Source organism: Pezoporus flaviventris, unplaced genomic scaffold, assembly GCF_033815535.1.
Source record: "Pezoporus flaviventris isolate CSIRO_AGI_PZ_B2104156 unplaced genomic scaffold, CSIRO_AGI_Pfla_v1 ptg000002l, whole genome shotgun sequence".
NCBI classification, from domain to species: Eukaryota; Metazoa; Chordata; class Aves; order Psittaciformes; family Psittacidae; genus Pezoporus; species Pezoporus flaviventris.
In genome coordinates this window covers 52,583,605-52,609,267 of record NW_026892550.1, presented here as the reverse complement: position 1 = coordinate 52,609,267, position 25,663 = coordinate 52,583,605, and the positions used below count along the sequence as shown (strand labels likewise).

Here is a 25,663-nt window from a genome sequence, read left to right as displayed (position 1 = left end):
TTTTCAATAATAGTGATCGGTACCACAATCATTCTAACTGAGCAAATATAGGACAGGCAGTGAGAGCCCAGGGCTGCCTAGGGATATGCCTTGCAGGTGACACTGAGACAGCAAGAGAAGCTTGTCACTTCTGTCTGCACTTCCAAACATCCTCAAAGATATGAGCTCTGGATTTCTGACCACTGTAGGCAGAATGCATTCTTGAACCTCCTGCCTCTGATACTTTTCACCTTGCCCATATAATGATACTTTTCTTAATTTTTCAGTCATCCTTATCAGTGTCAAAGAACCAAAGTCCATTAAAGACTATGTAAGAATTGGGTCAAACTTTGAATTAGGTTATAAAGGAAAAAGAAAAGGGAAAAGAACAAGAGAAGAAAAGACTCTCATAAAGCTCTGAACAAACTGTGTGCTTGTCAAATACGGGGGAGAAAGCTTCCTGTTCCTTGATACTTGCAGCTAAAATGGATTAAAATATTACAAAATGAAGTGAATGAACTAAAGACCTGGCATTAGAGCTCGATGGAAAAAATCAGTGGGTCTGATTATTAACAAGACTCTAAATGTACTCAAGTTGTCAGTGTCACACCTTGAACCTCATGCCTATTAAAGAGACCTGGAATTATTTGATGAGTATTATGACACACTCAATATCTGCTTTCATTTATATTCATGGCAACGATTTCCAATAAAGCTCTACTGCTTCACCTCCACTTCTTTCCTCCCCTTCATTCTTCCTCTCTCCTGCTATAGCTACTGAAAAAAGTGCAAACACTGAAAGGAGGTATCCACTGACAACTACAGGCTTTGCATATTGATCAGTTGCAGAGATTGCCACAGTTGAGACAAGAAGGAAAGAATCAGAAAATAAGAAATGATAAATGTCTAGGGGAGCCACTGTTAGGATCCATGCCCCTACCAGATTTTTCAGACAGAAGCAGAACGGCTTGTATGACAGCTTCACAGCTTGATGGAAGGCTAGCACAAATCATCAGACACGCTATTTCCTCATTCATCCTGCCCCAGCTTTTCAGACACAGCACAGTTCTCACACATGCCCATACCGTAGCAATGGACTCCATCTCCAGTGTAGCCTTCCAGGCATTTACAAACATAGCCCCCTTCCGTATTGATACAGACTGAAATATTTCTATTGCAGCGGTCCATATTTATGGCACACTCATCAATATCTGTGAGACAAAACAGGGAGGAGGGACACATGGGCCAGGAAACCATAAGGTAAATCGATAAAAAGAAAAGTCTACATCATGAATCTCCCTCAGACTATGCTGGCACTTGTCATTTATGCACCTGAAGCAAACGGGAAGAGAAGGGTTTTTCTTGGTATAAAATTTGATGGGGATGTTCTGAAGAGTCTAAGACAGTCTTTTCTCCTTTCCATAGCAACATCGACTCCTTTGAGTCTCCATGTTTAGACACTAAATGGTAAATTGTTCTGTTTCTAATGCCATCCCGGGCTGGCCTTTGTGAGAGAACAAAGTGCTTCCATTTACACAGTATGCAAGTCCAAAAACTTAGAGACCACTCTCAGCAATGTGTTGTCTGATTATTAGTCTTTTTCTAGGGCTAGAAAGGAGCAAGAGCAGCCTTTCACATAAACATTACATCAGGAATACTAATTTTAAGAGACTCCTTACTACATACTTCTAAATTATACGTCAACTATCATGACTATGGACTGAGCTTTTTATTATTAGGTAGTTTTTACAAATAGATACATTATGCTTTTATTCTCATAATCCATGTTATTACTTGTTAATAGGATTAACACCCATGACTCAGGTGAAAATAAAACATGGGATAATTAACCATTCCCTCTCACATGCTTTCTGCTCATCATGCCTTTCAAAACAAGCAGTACCCTTGACCTTTCTCTGGCAGCTCATGCAGCAGAGCTGCCAATGTGAGAAAAGATAATTTTCTTCCTCTCTCTCAATCAACAATTTTTCAGAAGGTTGTATTAATGTATTTTGTTACCATAGCATGATTTCCCCTTCCTGGTAAATCCTTTCAAACACTGGCACATAGCACCATCTTCCAGCAAAACACACTCTGCATTGACATAACATTCTAGTGCTGAGCAATCATCTTGATCTATTGCACAAACAAAGAAAAAAAAAATCACCAGTAGATGCATGTGGACAGATCAAAGCATGTATATATAGATTATAAAAAAAGAAATCAAACCAAACCAACCTCTTCCCCCCCAAAAAAACAAACCAAACCAAAACCAAAGCCAAAAAACAAAACACAAAAAAAAAACCCAACCACCAAAAAAAAAAACCCAAAACAAAAACAAACACCAAAAGCAACAAACAAAAACCAAACCAACCAACCAAAAAAATTAAGAAGAAAACCAGAACATACAAGTTTGAAACTTGGCTTTCTAAGGTTAATGATGGCAAGTCAATGCAATCATTAGGGTTGCTGTCTTTGTCTAGATGGAGCTAAAGTATCATTTAGTATCAAGATTTCTGAATACTGTAAACAAAACCTACTGTATAATTCAATGGTCTAGTGTCATCAAACATATGTAGAATTCAGTGATTTTGCTGCTATTTTATTCAGAGTAACTTAATATATTCATAAAATCTAAGGGAAAGACCTTCACAAGTATCCCAAATTAGAAATATTTGTTCTCTAGACCTGGATAATGTTATCAAGTTCTGTTGACATAGTGAAGGATCATGGAAAGAAACAAACCGAAAAGCCATCCTACCCGGCATAACTGCATAGACCCACCTTCTTGTAGGAGGGTTAAGAGCATGAATGCCCCCAGGCTTGACAGTCAGCTTTTCTTCCTTTAAGGGCTATGATTTTTTTCTGTTCTATAAACCTGTTCAGAGCCTCACAGTAAATAGAAGGAAGACAATCATCAGACTCTACCTGATACCATGATTTCAGCCATCAAGAAAACTCCAGTGTTCTGCCTTTCCCCACTGTCTGTATCCTTGAGTATCCCACTGGTTAGCGTTCTCTGGAGCAAGGTCTCTGGTGTTGCCATTGGCAATACCTCCTTGTGTGCAGAGACATGTCCTAAAAAGACAAGAAAAAAGTGACAGACCATTTAAATCTATTGAAAGAGCTTTCTGTTTTTCTATCACTTGTCAATTTTGCAATAATCACAGTTATTTTCTTTTAAAATAAACACAAGTATCATCCCAGACTAGCCTGTTTCTGGCCTCAAATTATTCCTAAAACCACTCACTGGTGGCATTTCTCAAATACAAAAGACAAATAATGCAACTCACTGCTCACAATACTTGTCAGCACTGCACACATCTCATACTGGGCCAAGGGAAAAATTACAACGGTCAGACAACATACTATTAACCCAGGACAACACCCCAGTGTTTTCTTTCTTCAGAGAAACCATCATTTGTTATGTAGACCAAGGTGAATATTTTTCAATGCTATTAGGATTCTCAAGGTTTTTGGGAGGAGGGAGAAGTGTCCTTTTGTGCTGGTGCTGAAGGAATGTACCTGCTGTTGTGTTGGAAGCATCCAGAGCACGACAGGCTTTTCCATCTTGAGTTTTCCCAAATCCTGGATGGCACATGCAATGGGCAACTCCAAAATTGTTTTCACAGATCTGATCACAGCCTCCATTCTCATAAAGGCAAGGATTTGCCCCTAATGCAGAAAAAAAGGTAACTTAACAAGCTGCTTCTTCAGTCAGCATCTCCTTTTCACTGGGCAGAGTTGAAGCAGTTGGAAAACAAATAAGGAGTGACAAAAACTAGAATTTTTTTTTTGTTAATTTAAAAAAAGATTCATATAGTAAAGCATAAATATTCTCACCTAGCCTCTGGCTGGAAGCAGATTCACATACTCTGTATTTAATACATACATCACTTTCTTTATTTTTATTTACTTTACTATTTATCCTTTAATATTTAGAGTCCTGACATTCCCTGAAAGAACATTGCAAAGTCAGAGGGAACCGGTAATTACTTTCTCTCAACCCTGGCCTATTTTTCTGTTTACAGGGAGATTGCTCCGAACAGAAAATCAAACTATTTGATCCAAAACTAATAAATCTTACAAAATCTTTCCCTGTGTCATTTGTTATTATTTGTGTGTGTGAGGAGTGCTGATAAATGAGGACAAATAGGAATTAGAACTCTATGTTAGACTTGTGGCAATTGATCAGCATCTATTCTTGTGCATGATCATAAGTATACAAGATCTGTTAGCCTTCCTGGGACACATGCCTAGATGGTGCTTTCAATAAATGCCAGTCTTACTATTCAAGGCCTTTTAAAGTGCCTATTTCTAAGATAATCCTCTCCCTGGGGACATGTATTCTACTGATATTAGTGAACAAGAGGAGGCCGGAAGGGAATGACTGCGTAATTTTTGCAGTATACCTGGTTTCGCCAAAGGATGAACTACAACCATTGATGAGGGTCTCAGCATGCTGCCTCGAAGACGTACCCTGTTTTGGCCGGTCTTCTTGTCCACCCTCATTAGTGATGGCCTAGCCCAGTCAGAAAACCAAAGGTGATCCTCAAACACTGCTACATCAAAAGGGTGGCCTACAAAGAAATCAGATTTCTCATTTCCACATCTGTAGAACACACACAAGAAATCATGTAAACAAAAGCAGTGTCTGCATACAGGTCTACCTCTAACACAGTGGCATAGCCATAGCCACTTCTCCACTTTGATGTCTCATGGGGTGGGATAACAGTCCTTGAACGATGGACCATGAGAACATGTTACTTATGTTCTTAGCAGAGGAGGCTATGACACTTGCCTGACTCAGTACAATCTCTATACTGCTGGTGACCTCCAACCAGATCAAGTTCACAAGATGCTTCTACCTTAGACTCATCATTTCTTGAAGCAGCATTGGAACCAGCCTTGCAGAAGTGGAGCGGCTCCCTCCTCTGCCAGTAAGTGGCCCAGCACAGAGTTGCTGAGGTACACAGCTCCTTTTGCAGTCTTCACATAGCAGCAAGAAGAAGAGCTCATGGCATGTATCATCCTGCAAAAGTGTACCAGCACAGGGCAGCCTGGGAGCCACAGACACTATAGCCACTGATGGTAGGACCCAAAGCCACTGTGTGGTCTCTGCAAGCGCCAGAAGTAAAAACAAGTGCAACACAGTAGTCCACATGTATATATAAACATGCACAGGCATTCACTAGCCAATTCTTCACAGTGCAATATTCAGGAGGGGAACCAATTTTCCTCACACCAGCCAACTAGCAGCAGTAGGCTGGGACTAGTTAGCTACTGTCTGTTAGTCAACTAACTAACAGTAACAGCTAACACAATCTATGGAATGCAGTAGATCCTCCAGGTTACTTCCTCTCTTTTCACTGATTACAACAGGAACCTTGGAGAAGGAGTATGTATTGGTATATCTTAAATACACATCATAAATAAACTGGCAAAACCCACTTGTACATGACAAAAATTCTACAACACTGTCTTCAACTGCTAAACTGAAGAGCATATTGTTATTCTGTTAGCAGTTCGCTACCTCCACTGAACCATGCTTGGTGGAGTGTGGTTCTTAGTTTTTCTTTCCATGAAATTTGAACAACCAGCTCAAGATCTAGGTACTGTCCCCATCCTCACAGTGTTGGGATCTATAGCATGCACTATCAACAAACAACACCCCACTTTGACTTGCAATTCCTTAACGTCTTAGCTTAGAAATACATTAAGGATTAAAACCAAAAGTGTAGTGCCATCAATAGAGATAGCAGGACCAAGAAAACGGATAACCACATATACCCTTTCCACAAGGGTACAAACAGCACTCGCTGCCTAAACAAAAGGAATGGTTGTGTTGTTCACTGCCTTAGGTGGGTTCTTATAGGCTGTTTTATTTACAGCTGAAAACAGGTGAAAGAGCAGGAATAATTTTAACTATTTTGTATGCAGCTATACTGAGTGAATTCTCGGTACAGGGGCACTAGAGGGAGCTGCTGTAATAAAAAAAAAAAAAAGTATGTTAAATGCCTATGAAGGGATGCCACCTTCCTGTCCTCCAGTGTACAGCTGTCCAAGGACAGAAGCTGAATTCTGGTTTCACTAACAGCGCTGGCAAAACATCAGGATATCAAGTCTTCCTGCCTTTCTAAATTCATACCCCTACAGTTCTGCACTTTCTCTCTTTCTTTCCACATAGGTGATGATGTGCTTTTCTCCCACTTCCAAACAGCCGTATCGCTGCTCCAAGCCCTCCTCCTTTCCCACACCCTGTTTTTCTCCAGTGCTCTTAGCTGTTCTCCTTTGCTTTCTCCCCAGAAGACACTGTCTCATTCCTTGCGGAGGAAAACAGTGACACTTTCAACAGGCTTCAGGGTCCTCCTTTGCAGATCAGTTTCAAGGTTAACATACAGCAGAATATGCAGAGCAGGGGAAAAGAGAGGAATGCTGGGAAGTCGCTCTGCCCAGGCCTTTTGATGTCTTCTGAACTGCAGAACACTGCTTGTTTCAAGACTTCACACTGCTCCCCTTCAAACAAGTGGGAGGGTATCTGCTTAGGAGATGAATGTAAACCTTCCCAGAGCACAGACTAGAGCAGCAGCTGCTTGACAGAGTAAGTGTAGAGTCTTTACCCATGGTAATCATGATACTGAGACAAGAGTCCTCATTCTGCTATGTTTTGTATGCACACCAACAAAATTGTCCCCAGAAAGATATCATGCACAAAGGGAATTGTTCTCTCCAGAAACTAATTTGCCATGTACAAGATTCTTACACATATGGTTTACTTTAGATGTGGTACAGCATCGGTTCATCATTGTTAATACTTCTGCTTTCTTACTCCAAAAAAAGCTACTTGTCACAAATAGAAATCTCACCCATAACAACTACCATATATTGCATAAATCAGTTTTCCAGTCAGTGTCTATTGTGTATTTAGAGCCATCTCAGTGTTCAACACTGTGAAGATGCAGATTCATTGATCAAAGACCTTAACAGCCAAGATTAATTCTCTTCCAGCTTATGCAAGTATAATTCACTGGTGTAATAAACACAGCAAAATCTGAATTACACTAAACAGCCATACACAGAACAAGGGAACCACGTTTAAAAATCTTACTGTGAAGGCAGAAAAGTTGTCTGTAGAATGCAAAGTGATTGATTAGTAAAAGCAGAGAATGTTAGAAAAGTGTTCTTTTGCTAAAATGAATTAAAGCCAGCTAGGTTACAGAATGAAGAACTAATTGATGCCATTAATCTCAGCAGAGAGTTGCATGGAATATACACCACAGCCACCAGCTGGTAATTCACATGCACATGTGCAGACACACAGGCACACTGACAAGCAGCAATAGGTAATTAGCAACCCCAAAGCCTCACCTACATCATTCTGGGCAAGAATTCGACGACCAGAACCATCCAGGTTGGCACTCTCAACCACGGACATCTTAGCATCACACCAGTATACTTTGTCAGCTAAGTAGTCAAGAGCTATTCCACTGGGCCACACCAGACCAGTGCTGGCTATAACCTGGCGATCAATGCCTTCTAATGAAGAGCTGTCAATCCGGGGATTGACCCCCATGTCAGTCCAGAATAATCTCCTTTAGAAAACAAAATGCATACAGGAAGTCAGTAAGTAAATGTTTGTCCTCCTCTCCATGGAGTTCTTTCAAAGCAGAAAGGTCAGATCAGAGCAATATAGGCCTGAGGCACATGAGAAAAATTGCATGCTTCAAGCAAATATATTGGCTGCTGATCTTTTCACACTTGCCATAAGACTCCAGGTGATTACACTGGGATTTATGAAGAATCCTCCCTCTGTTTGTTGGCACAAAACCTTTGAACAACAATTCCTGCTTATGATAATTGCCAGTTCTTCATATCTGCTTTTTGTGTCTTCCGCACGACTGCTGATAGCAGTTTAGCAAACCCAGACAACAGAAGATGATGCATTAGCCAGCCCCTTGTCTAAACAAGGGTTTAGCAATGCACAAATGACACCAAAACTACTTGCGACCCATGGAAAGCAATCAAAAGTCCTCAGGGCTTTTTTGTGGGTTTATTTTGATTTGTCTCGGTTGGATGGTTGTGGGGTTTTTGATGTTGTTTTTTAATAAACCAGTATCAGGCCCAGCCTCTTTTCTTCTTTTCATAAAATCATGATTCTCAGGGTCCTGGGTGTTGCTGACTGAGTACATCCCACTTTTCAATGAGCACACATTGCTTGATGGCAGCTCAGTACAGGGATAGCCAAAACCACAAATTACTTCTAAAGTCTGGACTCCAGCCTTCCCAGGCAGCAGCTGCCTCTCTCAGGTTTACTGAATTCATCCACATATTCACTTAGCTTTATTTACATAAGCAGTTTTGTTGTAGCCAATGTAGGGATCAGTATTTTCAATAGCTTTAATTGTGTTTCAGATCCCCCTTCAATACTGACTTTACAGTGGACATTGCTATAATGGCTGTTCCTCCCTTCACCATTAATTTTCCAATAAGGAAGGTTTCAGTGACGTTTTCCCCTCCCTTTCCCCTTGTAGAATAGCTTTGCCTCTGCCAGTAATTCTAATAGGCAAATCTCCCTTAAACTACCTGTTCTTAAATGTTTTCCTACAAAATGTCTATCGCGTTCAACCTCTACCGAAAGAGGTTCTTTCAGGTCTTTAATATGTCCAGCGTAAAGCTAATAAAACACCCTTCCCACTCCGCTGCATTTCTTGAGTCATCAGTACTTAGTTATAGCAGGATCTGAGCATTTAAAAAGGAAAAAGATAAAGAAAAAATCCAACAGATTTAAAAACATGCTACTACAGGAGGCATATTGACTGAAATTCATGGGGCTTTGCCTTTGATTCAAATGGCCAGAATTTCATCGAGAGTTTAAACGTTCCAAACTCCTGTCATCATCTCAGCAGTAGGTAAGAAGATATAAGGTGCATTTAAATCAACAAATCTCTACAACAGTAGGTCTGGTTTAGTTTCCTCAAAAACTGAAACATGGCCAAAAAAAGTCCTTTGTAGGAACCATTGGTTTAAGTAGCTTAAAAACTACGTTCTTCACACCAATAGATAGAGAACCATCAAAGTTTGTAAAGTGGTGCTTACAGCTGTCAGGGTAATTTCTGTTGCGGGTTTCTTTAGCTTAAACTGCATACAATATCTTTTAATGTTTCTGGTATTTTTTTACATCCATAGGAGAAGTGAACACATCCCAACTCACAAAAGAAACCCAGCAATAAAACATTGCAGTTCTCACAACTCTGCAAGACAGTGACTATTATAACATGAGACCAGTGCACTTTTAGACTGCCAAAAGGGCAAGGCTGGCATGCTCATTTTTTAGAAAATTCCCCAAGTATTACACAATTAACTACTTTTATTACTCCTTACTTAGTAAACGGGTGAATGGCAATTCCTCGGGGCTGGGAGATATCCTCCCAGATGATCATTTTTCTTTGCATTCCATTCAGATTGCTCCTTTCAATGCATGCCTTCCTGCAACACACACAGCACTGTTAGATCCTCCACACTATCTTGTTAATTACCTAACATACTAAGTTTTTGCCTTGGTTTAGTTCAGCACAAAACTGTAATAAATAACTTTGCAATGACAGGAAATAATCCTGCTGATGTGGGATGTCCAGTAGTTTTATCAACAAGTAATTCATGTTACAGCTTCATTATCTGGTCCAGATGATAAAATACCTGCTGCTCTGCAGCAGACATGAAGTTCTCCTTTTTTGGGCAGATAATGAGTTGGAAGTATGATCGCTAATAGATAAATATTAGCTTTAAAGGGAGTCAGGCAGAAAACTAGCTCCTAATTGAATGGCATTATCAAATGTATGAAGAATTTTTAAACTAGACCTTTTACATAGCATTTTTCATTCAGAAATAGCCAAGCATTTTACTTATTTTATCTATTTTACAGGAAAGAATGAAGCTAAAGTCCTTTTGATAAAAAGGACCCATAAAATCCATGGCAGAGTCAAGTACAGAATATACATTGCCAGTCTCCCAATCCAACTTTTTTTCAGAAAATTGTACTAGTTGCTACAAGCTTCACCTTGCCAAACAAGTATCAGGCTCTACCTGAAAGCAAGCCTACACCCTTCCATGCCTTTCTGAAACTGCAAAGAAAGGCTGCACAAAGATGGAAGGAGAAATATATTTGTGCAAATGTGGAATACAAATAAATGCAGTGAGTGAGAAGAAAGTGGCAAACAAAAATTCACAGCTTCACCCTTGACTCTTTTACAGAGACAAGCACCACAATTTCCCATTTCAGAAGAAGCAGTGGCGTATTTATCCGGGATTGCAATATTGTAGACAAGATTGTACCTTATAGCAAGGAAGAGGACTAGCAGTATATATAAAAGTGAGAAGGAGTGTGATCTGGACATTCAAACCCACTTTATATTGGCTAATAAATGATGGGTCATATTGAAACATGGTGACTGCTGTTCAAGGAGTCTTCATTATGTGTTCTGATCTGACACTGTCTTTTCACCAAAGGTCAATTTTGTTTCTCTCTGTAAAGTTAGGTATCAGCTGAAATGTGAAGTCATGTTGTCTGCCAGTAATCCTTCCTCTTTTACCTAAGATAGTTGACAAAGGCTTTCCATTAACTTAAAGGGGCATGATTGCAGCTGTCAACAATGCTGACTTCTGTCCAAGATGTACTCAGTGCAGTAATATTCAGTATTTTTATCTAACTATATCTATATATACCTAGAGATACACACATGCAGTGTACACATATATAAATAGGAGTGTATACATATATATTCACATGCACATGTGCACATATGTATATGTGTATGTATATATGCAGTACATGCTTTAGATTCCTTGCAATCGAGTCCAAACCTTTGCTTCTTGGAAAGACAAAGATAAAAATACAATAGCAGACTCAAAGTAAAGTTCCAGTATTTCAGTTTTAAAGAACCTTCCAACTGTATATACTTGAGATTACAGCTACCCAATCAAAATGTGAAGCGTTCCTGAATTTAGAGTGATATCTCTGCTATTTCTGTATCACCAGTCATCTATTCCAAATATTTTATGGCATGCTTCAACATAAATGCACTGTGGAGCATGTACCCTCTGTCTGCCCAATACAATTTACGATTAATCCAGTCCACAGCAAGGCCTTCGGGTGTATCTATAGCTTCATGAATAACTTTTTCACGATCTGAGCCATCCAGATTAGCTCGTTCTATCCATTTCAAGGCAGTGTGGGCAAAGTAAATCTGTGAAGAAACAAAAGATGAGGCGTTGTCAGTTCCCATCTCACTTTCTGCTCCGTTTCTCTTGTCTAATAATTTCAATTCTAAAATAACTTTTTCATTTTGAAAGTTCCATAAACTACTTATTCACATAAAGGTTGCACAGGTAACCTGTGATCCCTGATCAAATAAAAAGGCACTTATCTTTCAACCAGGATGACTTCTACGGGCAGCTTGCGCTTAGCTGCAAATCCTGGTTGCCCTATATACAGACCTCTGAATATCCTGTGGTCTTGTTTCAGTGAGCAACTACCTCACATGAAGCACAGCTGAGGAAGCAAAAGTAGGGGCAGGCAAAAGCACTGCTGCTCATTTTAAGAAGGGAGGAGTGGGGAGGAGAGAGTAGTAGTGTGTGTCAAGGAGCTGGGAAGGGGAAAGGAATTATATAATTTGTTTCTAATTTTTTTTTTCCTCCACCTCTTTCAGCCTGCACTTCTCTTAATGTTTTACCAGGTCTCTGTTTTGCAAAACATTAACATTTCTAGAAGAGGCTTCTCAGTTTTGGGTCAAAATAAAAGCTTTCTGCTGGCGCGGAAACTAAGTTTGTTTTCCAAGGATGAGGGGAAAAAAAATTGGCTTGTATTTGATCCCCAGATGGAGCCAAACACTATTTGGCAGAACCATATGCAAAGTAATGCTGAGGCTTTCTTTGCAAATGGTAACAACAAAGCAAATAACTTTGCTTTGATGCTAACCATGAGGTCAAACAAAGTGGGAGGGTGGCCTTTAGCATTAAACCAGCTAATTCAATTACCAGGGGAGCACAGAGCAATGCTGAGCAGTAGCTCACCTTACACCTCATCTCAGTGCCACCTGTATGTCACCTCACCTCCTCACTGCCAACAGTGCTGTCATGCTGAGCTCACTACAGAAGCTGACAACAGTGCACAGCCACTGTCACTGACACAGCTGAATTACATTCAACACAGCACCCAACAACTGCTAGTTTCCCAGCAGGACCCTATTTCGGGAGCAAGTGGAGATGTTCCTGCAGTGCCTGAAATGATCCTCCTGTAGCACAGATCTGGTAACATTCGCACTTGTTTAACTGTGTCTTGAGATGTGTCCAGCAACTCAACTGAGCTCCTCGTCAGCTTCCACTGTACCATCCAATATAATTTTGTAATGCTTTTACAGTGTAAACAAGTCCCACCATGGGAAAAAAATAACTATCTGCCACATAAGGTTTAGCAAAGCACAGTTGAACACCTATTCTTCCCAGCTCCGCAGGCAAGGAGTAGGGCACTGTGACGCAGCCACACAAACAACTCTTTATGCAGAGGAGATTCACAACAGCAATATCTTGTAATATAAGGAAAACACTTTATAAGAGCAATAAATCCAGTGAGTGTTCAGCAGTTTTGTTCAATAATGTCAGGACATAGGACATAACTCTTGTTAAGATTACTCCTACATTTAGTAGGGATCATGGGATTTAGCTGTACAGAAAAAAAAGATAGTGTTGCTTTTATAGCTTCCCAGTGAAGAAAAAGCCCGCAATATGTTTCCATAAAACAGTACTGAAGTCTTGAGGGAGAAAATTATTGATCATACAAAAGTTCTTTGAAAATTATATCATGCTTGCAATGAATTTAGAAATCCAAATTCTCTATGAATTAGCCTTGTCAGCGTACATTCGACATCAACAGTCAATCAGTGAATAAAGGATGAAACTCTACAACTAGTGTTTGACATCCTGTAGCAGTTGTGCTCCTGGACAGGCAACAGAACAATGATCAGCACAATGTGTAATCTGATCACTGACAGCAGAAAGGTTAAGGCACATGAAAGCCCAATCCATTTGTCCTTGCAACACTTCAAAATCCTCTCATTTTTAATGCCTTACCTTGTTTTCCACTGGGTCAGAGTCCAGTGCTAAGACCATTCCCATCTGCCAGTCAAGTAAACTTGCATAATCTGTTCCATCAAAACTGATCTGTCGGATGTCTTGGCCATTTGCAAATAACAAAAATGGCTTAGGACCTGTTGATGAAAATGTACACATATGTTAATTCCACTAGTTTCAAAGTGAGCTCTAGTCTGTGTTACTACCTAGCTAACATTGTAAGTAAGGAATGTTAGAAGACAAGGTGAGGAACAGGAGCATAAAGAAATGAAGGTGTTTTTCCTACATTCCACTGGACTCAGAAATCAAAGATAAATATGATTATAGGTATTCAGCATCAGTGCCTTGCCCAAGATCAGCTTCAAGATTTGTGTTGAAGGAAGCCACTATACCTGCTGCATTTCAGAGAGTGACTTAGCCTCAAGGAAGTCTTCCCTCTGCATTTCACAGCAACACCCTAAATGTCAGAACACTTGACTTTTGCACATGTGAAGCTTTTCACAGTATAAGCAAGAAAAATGCTGTTCTCAAAAAAATAAAGCTTTTCCCTTATCCCAGAAACATATTACAGACTTCTCTTTGCTCCTCTCATGCAATTGCTCATACCTTGTTGTTCAACAGGGTCTGTCCTTTTCTCAGAAGAAACACAAGGGTCTGGAATCCGAAACTCAAACATGCACATCAAATACCTGGGCTTCCTGAGGTCAGTGGGGGAGACATATTCTTGTACTTGTAGGACAGATTATAGTAGTGCAAGCTATCCCCTGCCCTGTTCTCCAAATGTAGACACCTCAATCACAGTTCTGTAACACCGGGCAGAAACTACACCCTTATTTATATAAAGGCACAAAACCCTGAAGTGTGCAGGTAGATCCCTTCAATACAGGAGCCCAGAGTGAAATGCAGAAGTTCAATAATAGACCAAATCTTCCATGAGGGAGACTGAACCATACACTGCTCCTTGTTCCAGTATATTTCTAAAATAAGTTATTTTTTTAAAAAAACCTAGTATTTCCCGAGTTTCACAAAGTAACCTAAAACCGGTGCAAAAATGGATCCAAGCTATGCAATCCACTTAAAGGACTCTAAAATGTTTATGCTTTCATTGTCAGAAATTTGCAGGCATAACAACATACGAACCTATAGCAGTGCAGTGCTTTCTGTCTCGCTGAAGCTTATATCCAGGAAAACAAGCACACTCCCAGGAGGATGGACTTAGTGAAGAACATATCTGACTACAGCCACCATTATCTGGAGATGTACAACCTTAAATAGAGCATTTGAAAAATTTAACTTTGCCATTCCAAGAAAAAAAATGACATAAAATCAGAGGTATAAGAGAAAGAATGTTTCCCTCAGAATTTCTACAGCGCAAAGCATCTCAGTGACTTGTAGATTTACTGAAATACCTCCTGCTGAAAGCAGAAATCAAATGAAGTGAAAGCAAAGTAGCAGTATTTTTCCAGAGTTTTTCCTGAAAATTCACAACACAAGATGGAGTGGGGGAGAGGGTATATATGAAGGCGGCTTCCAAATCTTTGTTATTTCAGAGAACTCTTTCTCCCATGTAAATCTCGCCCCATCTACGATAATATAATAACTTTATCAGACTTTCCATTCCATGCAAAGAAACATCAAGTTAATGCCATTCTCTCCCCAGAAGTTAGTTAGACTAGGATGGTGAATTGATACTTTCTATTACTCAAACCAAGATTTCATACTAAAAGAAACTGCTCTTTCTTCCTGGGGCTGTACAATGGTTATAGCCTCAATGCCAACCGGAGCTTCATCAGTGAAGTGTCCATAACAGAACAGCAACATTGACTGAACCTATGTATACAGTACAGTCCACAGTATGTAAAGGATGCAAAAAGGGAAGATGATTTTTCAAGGCGTGTGGCTGGCATTAATGGAGCTATTTTGACCCCTAAGCCTGTAAAGATACAGTTGAAAAGCTACTGTCCCCTGAATTTGGAAAGCTTGCTGGAATGGAGGATGACAGATTACTGGCTGCAGCATTTTTCTAATATTCTGACTGCAAAAATTCCATTTGTGGGCAATCAGATGAAATTGCTGTAAGTTAGAAAGACTCTAAACCTTGCATGATGTCATGGGTTCAGCAGTAGCAGTCATTTTTCTCCTTCTTAGTAGCAGGAGCAGCACTGTGTTTGACTTTTGGCCTGGGAACAGAGCTGATAACAATGATGTTTTGGTCTGGCCAAGGACTTTGTGAGCCTCATGCTCTGCCAGGGAGGAGGGGAAGCAGGGAGGAAGCAGAGACAGGACCCCTGACCCAAGCTAGACAAAGAGGTATTCCATACCACAGCACATCATGCCCAGGATGTAACTGGGAGTGAGCCGGAAGTGCTGGGACTGCAGGGTTGCAGGAGGTATCGGTCAGAGCTTGGTCGGGCTGGGGGGAGTGAGTTATCGGTCAGCTGGTGCTGAGGTGTTGTATTCTCTTCCCTTGTTATTTCCTTTATCATTATTATTATTGGTGGTAGCAGCAGTGATTTGTGTTATACCTTAGTTACTAAACTGTTCTTATCTCAACCTGTGGGAGTTGCATTCTTTTCGATTCTCCTCTCCGTCCCTCCGGGAGTAGGGGGAGGGAAAAGGGGGAGGGGGGGAGTGAGTGAACAAGCTGGCTGGCTGGCTTTAAACCTCAACACATGACGTCAATAAAGTCACCTTCAGATTTCATCCAAGCCAATTTTGTACCTGTATTTCTCCTCAAATACAAATTTTAGATGTATCCTGCAACAAACATCTGGGGGATGCCTTTGTTTTTGCTGACAACAAAGGCATTTGGCCTGCAAACATCAGATGTTGCTGCTAAGAAACATCTATTAAAAAATGAAGATAAATATTGTTCATCTCAGCACTCAAAGTTCCTGACATTCCATTGCCTCAATCTTGTACAATCATTTACAGCCGTGCAAAATGAGTGTAAAAGGCTTTCATTCACTCCTGGATCTCAATGTCAAGAATAAACAGAGCTTGGCAGTCAACTCTGCTAGAAAAAATGTTACGTACCCGTGCATGCTTTGCCATCCACTTTGAGCACAGATCCTTCAGGACAAAAGCAAACAGGTCCTTTAGATGTTTGAAGGCAACCATGGCTACATTCAGTGTTGTTACTTGTACAGGAAATTAGCTCTACAGTAATTTGAAGAGGAAAAAGAGTTAAATTATGTTTAAAAAATCTACAGAGTCCCCCAAAAAAGATGTTAGCACAGAAAAGGCAAGAAAAAAGAAAATAATAAAAGTGTGATATTGAAAGTACAACACTTCTGTGGTCTTTCTGGGGTTTGTTGTGATTTGTTTTGGTTTTTCCAATCTTTTTTCCCCACCCTCTCCTAATTATAGGAAATGAGAAAGACAAAATTTCTTGGTCCCAAAGCTATAATATTGATGAGCTTTAAATTTTCCAAATTGCATGGGAATGCATTATAAAAAAAGAAATAATTTAAAGAACATTCTTTTTTACATTTCATTAAATATAGATCAGGTTTTGAAAACTACAAGGAAGTTATACTGAAAGAATAAGTATAAAACACAAAGAGAATGAGGAAAAACTACTTTCCTACTACTCCAAAAGTAACAGAACTAGAACCAAGAAAAATGGGAGATGAATATTCCAGAAATAAAGCTATGTTCCTTAGTGGCAATGGTTAAAGCCTAAGGTCAAAATCATCTGAGGACCTGGCAAGAGCTTTCTTTTACTTTCCAATTGTTGGAGTGCCAACATTTTTCTGGGTATTTATTTAATGCAGTTTCACAGGATATGCTCCTTCCACCTTCTGCCTTGCAGTGCTCTATCTCTTTATGACAATTCTAGTGCCACATGGCAACACGCCTCGCAGACTTGAACAAACGCAAGTTTCCCACAGCTGCTGCTTTGAATCAGCTACATACACCAGCTTAAATGGTGCATAGCTGCTGCAAATACTGCTTCTCCATGGCAACTGCTCTGTGGACTGGATTGTTCTAACCTCTTAAGCTCAGTGAAGAGGGTCAAGAAACTGATCTCATGGTCTTTCCGGCCAGAGCTTCTGGCTTTAGATGAAGAATTTTGTAAAGGAGTTGGAGTTGGAGGACAAAGCATCAAAATGTCTGGTCAGCATGTGGACTTCTCACCTTGCATTTCTCTCTTTCTTTCTCTCTCAAGTTGCGTAGTTGGTGACATATCTGCCTTGTGCTGCAGTAGTTAAGGAGTTATACTGTCCATGCTGCATCCCTAGCCTGTGTTAGAAAAACATTATTTTCTATCTAATTTGAGCCACTCAAAATGTAGGCACATAGTTCAAGCTAGTCATCCAGAGTAGGACTGAGTTGCATAGTGTCTAGGGACTGTTTTGGACACAAAAGGATATCACAACTCCCAATAACCTCTGGCTGCAGGTCTCCCATAGATCTTCTGTTACATCTGGCTGCCTTCTGCAGTTGTCACACACACACCCTGGACCCCCGTGTTTGGGTCACTGAATCCTGCTCCTGGCTCCCTCTTAAATACGGAGGGAGAAATGACTCTTGGGAGGTATAAAATAGATAGAGTGACTGCTAGAGTCTGTTGGACTCTATGGCTGCATTTAGTCTCTGGTTGTGATATTTAATACACCCTAGTTCCTGATCCTGCCATGATCCAGACTGAACTCATTGGTATGCACTGGCACTTCTACTTGGGGCATTTACTAGTGTTTTATTTCCATGGAAACGAGGTAGAAGGATCTTTGTCTGTGCCTAAGCTTCACTTCATTATGAACTAGAAAAGTGAGAGGGAATATCCCAAGATCTCAAAACCTGGATGCACTTCACATTTTATGTTCTAGAGTTACTTCAGAAAGGCTTAATTAATTTGTAGGCTGAATATACACAGTGCTGCATAAAGGGAGGAAAAAAGCCTCCACCTCTGACTCTTACTGTGACTAAAATATGGTCCTTAAAGCTTATTGACAGAAAAATCACTGGTTTTTTAATCACTTCTCTGTGTTCTCTGCATTTAATTTATTCACATTTATCCAGTTTCAGAGAGCTTCCTGTTTGACGTACCTATGTTATATGGATAAATTCTCTCAGGCGTACTTCTTGTACACAGATTAACTTATAAAAAAAAATCCAACAAAACACACAGGGGCAGCAAATCCCCAGGTTAAACAATCTTATGAGTACTTCTGTGTGCATTATTTGTTGTAAACAGATGAACATGCATTTAATTTACACAAACTCGTTTAGAGACTGTGTAAGTGCTTCTGTGGGATACCCAGTGTAAGCCAAATTCAGAGACCACATTTAGAAAGATATAACTGCTTGTTGACCTGGAATGTGTCACAGAGCCTAATGTGAGGAAAGAGGTCTCTCTGGGGATGTGACTCTTCTATTTTTTTTCTTTTTTGCTCCTGAAGAGGCTCACACTTGATTACTCACATATTACACTTCTGTAAACATAACGTCTGAATTTGGTTCATTCAGTTTAAGCTGATCCTGCCTACATAATAAGGGATTGGAAGCAAGCAGTGCAACACACAAAACTTTCAGCAGTTCCAGTGTTAACTGGGGACTCTCTCCAATATCATACTCAAAGCATTTATGTATTTCTGCTACTTACCATGGCAAGTTTTCCTATCAGGCAGCAGAACAAAACCTCTTGGGCAAGTGCAGTAATAGGAGCCAGGGATGTTCACACAACCCAAAGTACAGCCATGATTCCAGAAGCCACATTCATTGATATCTGCCAAAAGAAGCAGTTTCTGTGTCAGAATAACATCATCAGCCTGTGTCAGGGAATAGATTAATGAAACAAACTAACAGTCTTCAAAAAGTACCTCCTTTTCCCATTCATTTTACAAAAATATATTTCTCCTAATAAGTGACATAAAAGCAAGTTTGCAGACCTTATTCACATTAGCTTTTAACACCTTCTAGCAAAACCTACTCAGGCTGCATGTGTACTAGGTATGTACAGGATTTTCAAAAGTATGCTTTCCCATACATACACCAGTGTCAGTTAAATACTGTTTGCACCAGAAAAAAAAAAAATTACATTAGATACATTCTTCAGACAAAAATAATTCTAAAATATTTGGCTCTAACATAGCTTAAGTAAAATTCTCAGTACCCAAAAGGGGTTTAGAAGTTGAGACTCAGAAAGCAATCCTAGTGAATTTCCTGAGAATTGGATGGATGCTTCTCAGGCAGGTTCAAGCTAGGAATTCTGGTGCCTTTATGTCTTTTTAAATCTGGCCACGTTGTGAAAAAGATGCTTCTAAAAGTGATTTACAAAAATAGCTATTATTCATGTATAAATAAAACAGCTATTATTACCAGTAATGATAGATTTTTATTTTTGTTAAAACAATCCAGATTAAAACATTTAGAAACACATTCAGAATTTGTGACTTTTTTGAAAGTGGGGACTTCAGAAAGCCATCTTGTTGCAGGACTTTTTAATGTTTCACCTTTGGTGATAGATCTGTTTTAATTTTTATTTAAAGATTATATAAGCACCCATAAGCATGTCTACTTATCTGAAGCTCCTTTAACTACTCAGACAAAATTTCTCACAAGAATAGCCCTTGTGACACTTTCATAGGTCTCCTTTTTAGACTATTTCAGAACCTGGAAGGACACAAAACTTAAATGGCACAATTTGATTTTTAAGATCTTAGAGTGTTTTCTTCATAGTCAAGGAATGAGTAAAGCAAAAGAATAGAATATTTTTTCATCTGATAGTATAAAGCTGATGGGAGATTCACATATTACCTTCACAAAACTGTTTATTTCGACTTAAAATAAAGCCACTAGAACATTTGCACCGATGAGTCCTTGAGTCTGGCCTGCAGATTCTTCTTCTGCACCTTTCTTTGTTCAAATCACAAGCTCCTTTTTCTGTAAGACCAAATATAATTTAAATGTAATGTAGTTCTTGCCATATCAACCTTCAAGGAGAGACTATTTTGAGAAAGATGCTCAGTGATGTGCCTTCTCAACAGCAGGCTTCCTATGCCACCAGACCTGCACAGAAAAGAGCAACAGAAAGACAGCACATATGCAAAAAGAGAGAAAAGAGAGATAAAAAGAGAGGAGGAGCGTACAAAAGCTGGAAATTATTAGCACTAAGAAGTACTCAAGTCTCACGTTATTTAACAAAATAAAACAGCTGGACAGATCATAATGACCATACGTTTCCTTTGGGCAAAAACTATTAGCACAGTCTAGAGAATCTTGTACTGATATGGATCCTGGTTTCTGACTATGAGAAATGCAACCATTGTAAATCTTAAACTCAGATTTAAAACTGTTTCTGCTGTCCAACAAGATACACTCAAAGTTCCTTCAAAAAATCTTCAGGTACAGAAAAAAGTACCCAAAGATCTCCAGAAGCCTTCCTACTTCTCTTGCTTTACAGAAAAAGGCAAACAGGCATTCAGGTATACTTTTTCCTGGGAAGGATTTGCAGAACCTTATGTCTATGCTCAGCTATCTTTTAGAGCTGGTACTTTTGCAGATATGCTATGCTCATGATTTTATTCTTGTCTCCTAAACTATTATTTTTGGTTTAATCTTCCTAATCTTCTTCTGGGGTGCTTGCCCCTTTCCCAAGCTAAGAATAGTTGAACTGCTGCTACTGAATGCGAGTATGCAGCCACCCACACATAGCACAGTCTTTGCCCTGTGATGTCTGTTTAACATCTAACTCATACAGGCTCATACAGGCAAAGAAATTTGTATGTCAATATTTTTCTTGCGCTATTTCCAATTCACCCTCTAAATTCCAAGAGGTGGAAAGCAGCATAATATTTAAGTTTGACATTTAGTCTTCTGCTAGCCACAACAGAGAATAAAATGCTGACTATTTGGTGGAATGACAGATCACATCTATAAACAACTGAAATAATTTCCCATTCTGACACTTCAGATTGGCTGAAATTGTCAACATTGCACGTATTTGCATCAAAATGACAAATTCTTCTCTAGTAGAATCTGCATAACTAAATGAAAAATTACCAATGGATGACTAGATGGATACTGTCTATGATTAATGTTATATTTTGAGAGACTTGAATTTTACATAGTTTTAGCTGAGCTTCTCTTTTTGTACAATTAATTTTTAACTGAACCCTTAGACTTTGTCCCTACTGCAACCGAGTCAGGAATATACAGTAATGGGGTGTCCAGTTTTCAAATACAGAACTCATTAGGATGACAAACATGCAAGTGTACAAAAAATATAAAGCAGAAACAAGACCATATTCAAGGCTTCATCTTGTGCTTATCACTGGTGCTATTTTTTTGCCCCTTGCTTTTACCATTTTTGGTCTAATGAGACCTAAGATACCCAGGAATTACAGGAGAAATAACAGAAGCAATAATTTTGTCGTCCGGGCAATCTCAAGAAGACATTCTTTTTTAACTGAATAAATTTTAGAACCTGATAATGCCAAATTAATATGTAAAAAAAAATCATATTTCAAAGCTTAAAGTGAATGCTGACTAGATTATGAAATACAAAGTTTTTAAGGTAATATTCTCTGGAAGAACAATAATTATAAACCATACTTTCTAGTTTCTTTGGGTTTGGTGGGTTTTTTTCTCTTCCTATCACCTCTTTCATATGGTAACGGCTGTTCTTGGATAATAGCCTGATGGTAGTATCTTACGTTGGGCAAAAAAACAACATAGCTCCTGAAAAAAAATGAAATATCCTGAGTATACTGAGTATCATTAACCTGTCAAAGAGATATTTTTTAAAAAAATTCCAGAGACAATCTATAAGATTTTAAGGTAATGGGATATTTTACAAACCACTAATAAAAGTGTGAAGAACATTCCAGCAGGCATTTATAAATACATATACTGTCATCAAATCTAGGGTTAGCTGTCTAAGAACACTGAGGTGAATTAGAAGCTGTCTTCCAGAAACTGCCATATGAAAGTGGTTGTGTGGGGTTCTGGAAAACCCATACCTGAATTAATTCTCTTTTCTTATTTATTGGCCCTGACCAATCCAGGAAAGTCTTTTGAAAGAGAAAGGGAAAAGACATGAGGTATTTAAGTAGTAAAGTAAATAATCCAAATTCCAGTAAAAAATTCAGATCATGTCAGTTGAGCACTTCTCATCAGTTCCCTTTTCATCTGAAGGACCTCACGTGCTATCTTCTTTAAAAAAGGCTTGATAATTCACAGCAGACACTACACTGTAACAAATACTTTCTTAGCTTGTACTGAGCATCCAATTAGTCTAGGTATGCTTTTATCTCCAGGTTTCTCTGTTGTAAGATCAGCTATAAATCTCATTTGCACGCCAGGCTCATTAGTCCTCCTTTCATCCCAGTCTTGCACTGGATAAGCTAAGTAACATACATCCAAAGTCCAAAAGGTTCATCTGGATTCAGCCTGTTAAGCTTCTTTCTACTCCATCATTTCCAAGACATTTTTACAAGAAGGTATTTGAAATAAAATTAAGGCCTACTGCTGACAACATTTACTGTCATACAAAAAAATTACTAAACATGTTGGAAATATAGGGATATATACTGCAAGGCATTTTAAAATGTTGGTAGTTTATTTATTAATAAAGGCGGGGAAACCCTTTTTGCAGTGGAAGGAGAAACACGGGAAAGAAGCACATCCTGGTTAAAGAAGTAGAGTTAATCTTCTGAGAAAAGAATAAAAGCTAAATGCCCATAGGCAATGAAATCATGCTACACACCCTGGTGGAGACGACATAGGTAATCCAAGCAATATCCCTGAGGGTCATGAACTAATGTTCTTGGTAATTGTTTCTGCCTCTCCATCTTCATGCTCATGCAGACATGGTGACAGACACCTCATAAGCCTCATAAGACCTTCCAAATCCTGTTGTAACAACCCTGAGATGTGTGCAACTGTCTGCACCACAAATTTATCCTTCCTTAGTTACTCTGTGTGAGAGCACCAAATGTGTCAGTTGAAAAAAGTGTTTTCTTTCACAAGGATGAATGTTTTCCTTGAAGGAACCACAGAACAGGTATTGGCTCTGAATGGAGGCTCCCTGTGTTTACAAGTATAAGCTTGATTTCCAGGAACACTCTTTTCTGCAACTTAACAGCCCTCTGCACTGCAAATAAAGCTTTTGAAGGGGAAAATTTCTTTGAAGATTTTGATTTTCCCACTTATACCAGGCTTCAGGAAGGAGAGGCATCATGGTATCCTATAAAACTGTTGGTTGGCATGAAGAAAGACAAAGCCTGTTTTATAGTATGTATTTAGAAATGGTTCAAGAGAGAGATTTACAGTTTCATTTTTGTTCATATGAACAAGCACTACTTTCTCCTTATGTCTTTATGCCATCTGTGAACCCATGGCCATCTTCCCTTAGGAGTTCTGTAACTATTGCTTGACAAACAAATGCCTCTATACTGTTTGTTCAGTTGTTTATAACCAAGCAAAACTGGTGACAAAAGCTATTCCGTTAAAGCAAGAATACTGTATGCCTACTTTTGCAGAGTTTAGATAACAAAACATTATTTCTCCTGGAAACCCCCAACTTCCTACTGTCTCAGCAGGAGTTCTCAAGGAGGGTGAGCTATCCATAAGCAGCTACCTTCATTTTCTGATTTACAGTGAAAGGCAGTGACATGACCACCTCATAGTGTAGGCTGCAACTGATACCAGTTAAAGAGACTCAGTGCTCTTATTTCATAGTTATTACGGTAGCTTCAGGTCCATCTAAAACAGGCTATCAGTCCAGACATTTCACAACAAAGCTGAGATATCACAGTATAATTGTAGCACATACTGTGAACTTAAAATCATTCAGTGCCATAATCATAGAAGGTATTTAAATGCATGTTAGAATAAAACTTTCAGAAAGGAGCAGACATTTGATGAAGATAATCTACATGGAGAGTTAAAAAGCTGCATGCCTTGTGCATTTAGCAGGAAAGTATGAAAACACCTTTTGTAAACAAAGAAAAGGAGAAAATCACATTTATCTGCATGCATATTCAGATTAATGAAACGAGCTGTTTATGCTCAGCACACTTTCAGCCTAATACTCCAGCTGGAGTTACACATACTAAGTGGAACTGCAGATCACTGAAGTTGCAGGAAACCTTCCCTTGACTTCACCAAGGCCTGGAATTTTGCCAAAGAAAATTATTACTGTGAAAAATCAGCAGTGCATGACATTATGCATCCTGGCCTATATCAGAAACAGAGTGGCCAGCAGGATTAGGGATCATCCCCCTGTATTCAGCATTGGTGTGAATGCATCTAGAATCCTGCATTCAGTTCTGGGCCCTTCACGACAAGAGAGACATTGAGGTGCTGGAGCAGGTCCACAGAAGGGCATAAAGCTGGTGAAGGGTCTGGAGCACAAGTCTGATGAAAAACTGGTGAGGGAGCTGGGGTAGTTTAGTCTGGAGAAGAGAAGGCTCAGGGCGGACCTTATCACTCTCTACAGATACCTGAAAGGAGGATGGAGAGAGGTGGGGGTCAGTCTCTTCTCCCAAGTAACAAGTGATAGGACAAGAGGAAACAGTCTCAAGCTGCACCAGGGGAGGTTTAGATAGGGTATCAGGAAAAGTTTTTTCACCAAAAGGGTAGTCAGGCATTGGAACAGGCTGCCCAAGGAAGTGGTGGAATCACCGTCCCTGGAAGTGTTCAAATACTGTGTAGATGAGGCCTTTAGTGACAAGGTTTAGTGGTGGTTTTGGCAGTCCTGGGGTAACAGCTGGAACTGATGATCTTCAAGACCTTTTCCAATCTAGCTGATTCTATGATTCTATGAGTATTATTCTCACACATACAATAGTATCATTACAGTTTACTTACCAAAATCCTGAGAATCTGTTCTTGCACCTGGCTGTTTAAATGGATGTACCACTTTTATCTCCACTGGTGGAAAAAATGATGGCTTCAGGCTAATTGTGACTACAACTTTTCCGGTATACTTGTTGGCTCTCCATATCATACCAGATTTCAACTCTGAATAGTACAGGTGCTCAGCAAAGAGAGACATACCAAGCAACTGATGTCTACAAGAAAAGAAAATAACACAAAATGGCACATTACCTGATACTTATATATTTACTCAGTCATATATTTCTGAGCATCTAGTTCAGTTAAGTCCACTGTTACTGACATTTACTTGCATTCTTATACATCTTATATGTATGAGAATCAGATGAGGTGCCAGACACATTCCCACATAATCCAGCACACAGAATACTTCAGATTTTCAAGAAATAATAGATGCAAAATGGATAACCTGCATTTCTCATAGCTTATATGAGCTGTTATTCAGGACTGACTCAACTGACAGAGAAAGCCTAGGTATCAGCTCCAATGTAGGGAGAAACCAGCTTCGTGTCCACCATATGCAAATGGTGTTCTGCATATTTAAATCAGAAAGCCAGTAAAAACATGTATTTTTCTCATTTTGCTGTGGCCAATCCCTATTACTTATATGCCAATCTAGCCATACTGACAGAGACTGCAGTGATACAGGTGACCTTTTCCTGAGTACCTCATCAAAAAACATGCATACTATAGAGCATATGTACCACTGCAAAGC

At 39.4% G+C, this 25,663-nt stretch overlaps 1 protein-coding gene across 7 annotated transcripts in view; it reads right to left on the bottom strand.

Moving 5' to 3' along the window:
• Positions 1 to 25,663, bottom strand: part of EGF (epidermal growth factor) — a 61,642-nt gene that overhangs the window by 17,806 nt on the left and 18,173 nt on the right. For 6 of the 7 annotated variants that reach the window (XR_009747663.1, XR_009747659.1, XM_061478602.1 and 3 more), the window contains exons 6-19: positions 24,922 to 25,124; positions 19,867 to 19,992; positions 18,713 to 18,835; positions 16,141 to 16,263; positions 14,245 to 14,370; positions 13,105 to 13,241; positions 11,074 to 11,222; positions 9,361 to 9,465; positions 7,348 to 7,571; positions 4,392 to 4,559; positions 3,505 to 3,654; positions 2,908 to 3,057; positions 1,999 to 2,115; positions 1,065 to 1,190 (exon numbers count right to left, since the gene is read on the bottom strand). Coding sequence is in view for 5 of the 7 variants with exons in the window: in XM_061478602.1 (XP_061334586.1) it covers positions 1,065 to 1,190; positions 1,999 to 2,115; positions 2,908 to 3,057; positions 3,505 to 3,654; positions 4,392 to 4,559; positions 7,348 to 7,571; positions 9,361 to 9,465; positions 11,074 to 11,222; positions 13,105 to 13,241; positions 14,245 to 14,370; positions 16,141 to 16,263; positions 18,713 to 18,835; positions 19,867 to 19,992; positions 24,922 to 25,124 (2,027 nt within the window). In the remaining 2 variants the exon portion in view is untranslated. The remainder of the gene's footprint in view (positions 1 to 1,064; positions 1,191 to 1,998; positions 2,116 to 2,907; positions 3,058 to 3,504; positions 3,655 to 4,391; positions 4,560 to 7,347; positions 7,572 to 9,360; positions 9,466 to 11,073; positions 11,223 to 13,104; positions 13,242 to 14,244; positions 14,371 to 16,140; positions 16,264 to 18,712; positions 18,836 to 19,866; positions 19,993 to 24,921; positions 25,125 to 25,663) is intronic. The other variant, XM_061478570.1, reaches the window with a different exon arrangement.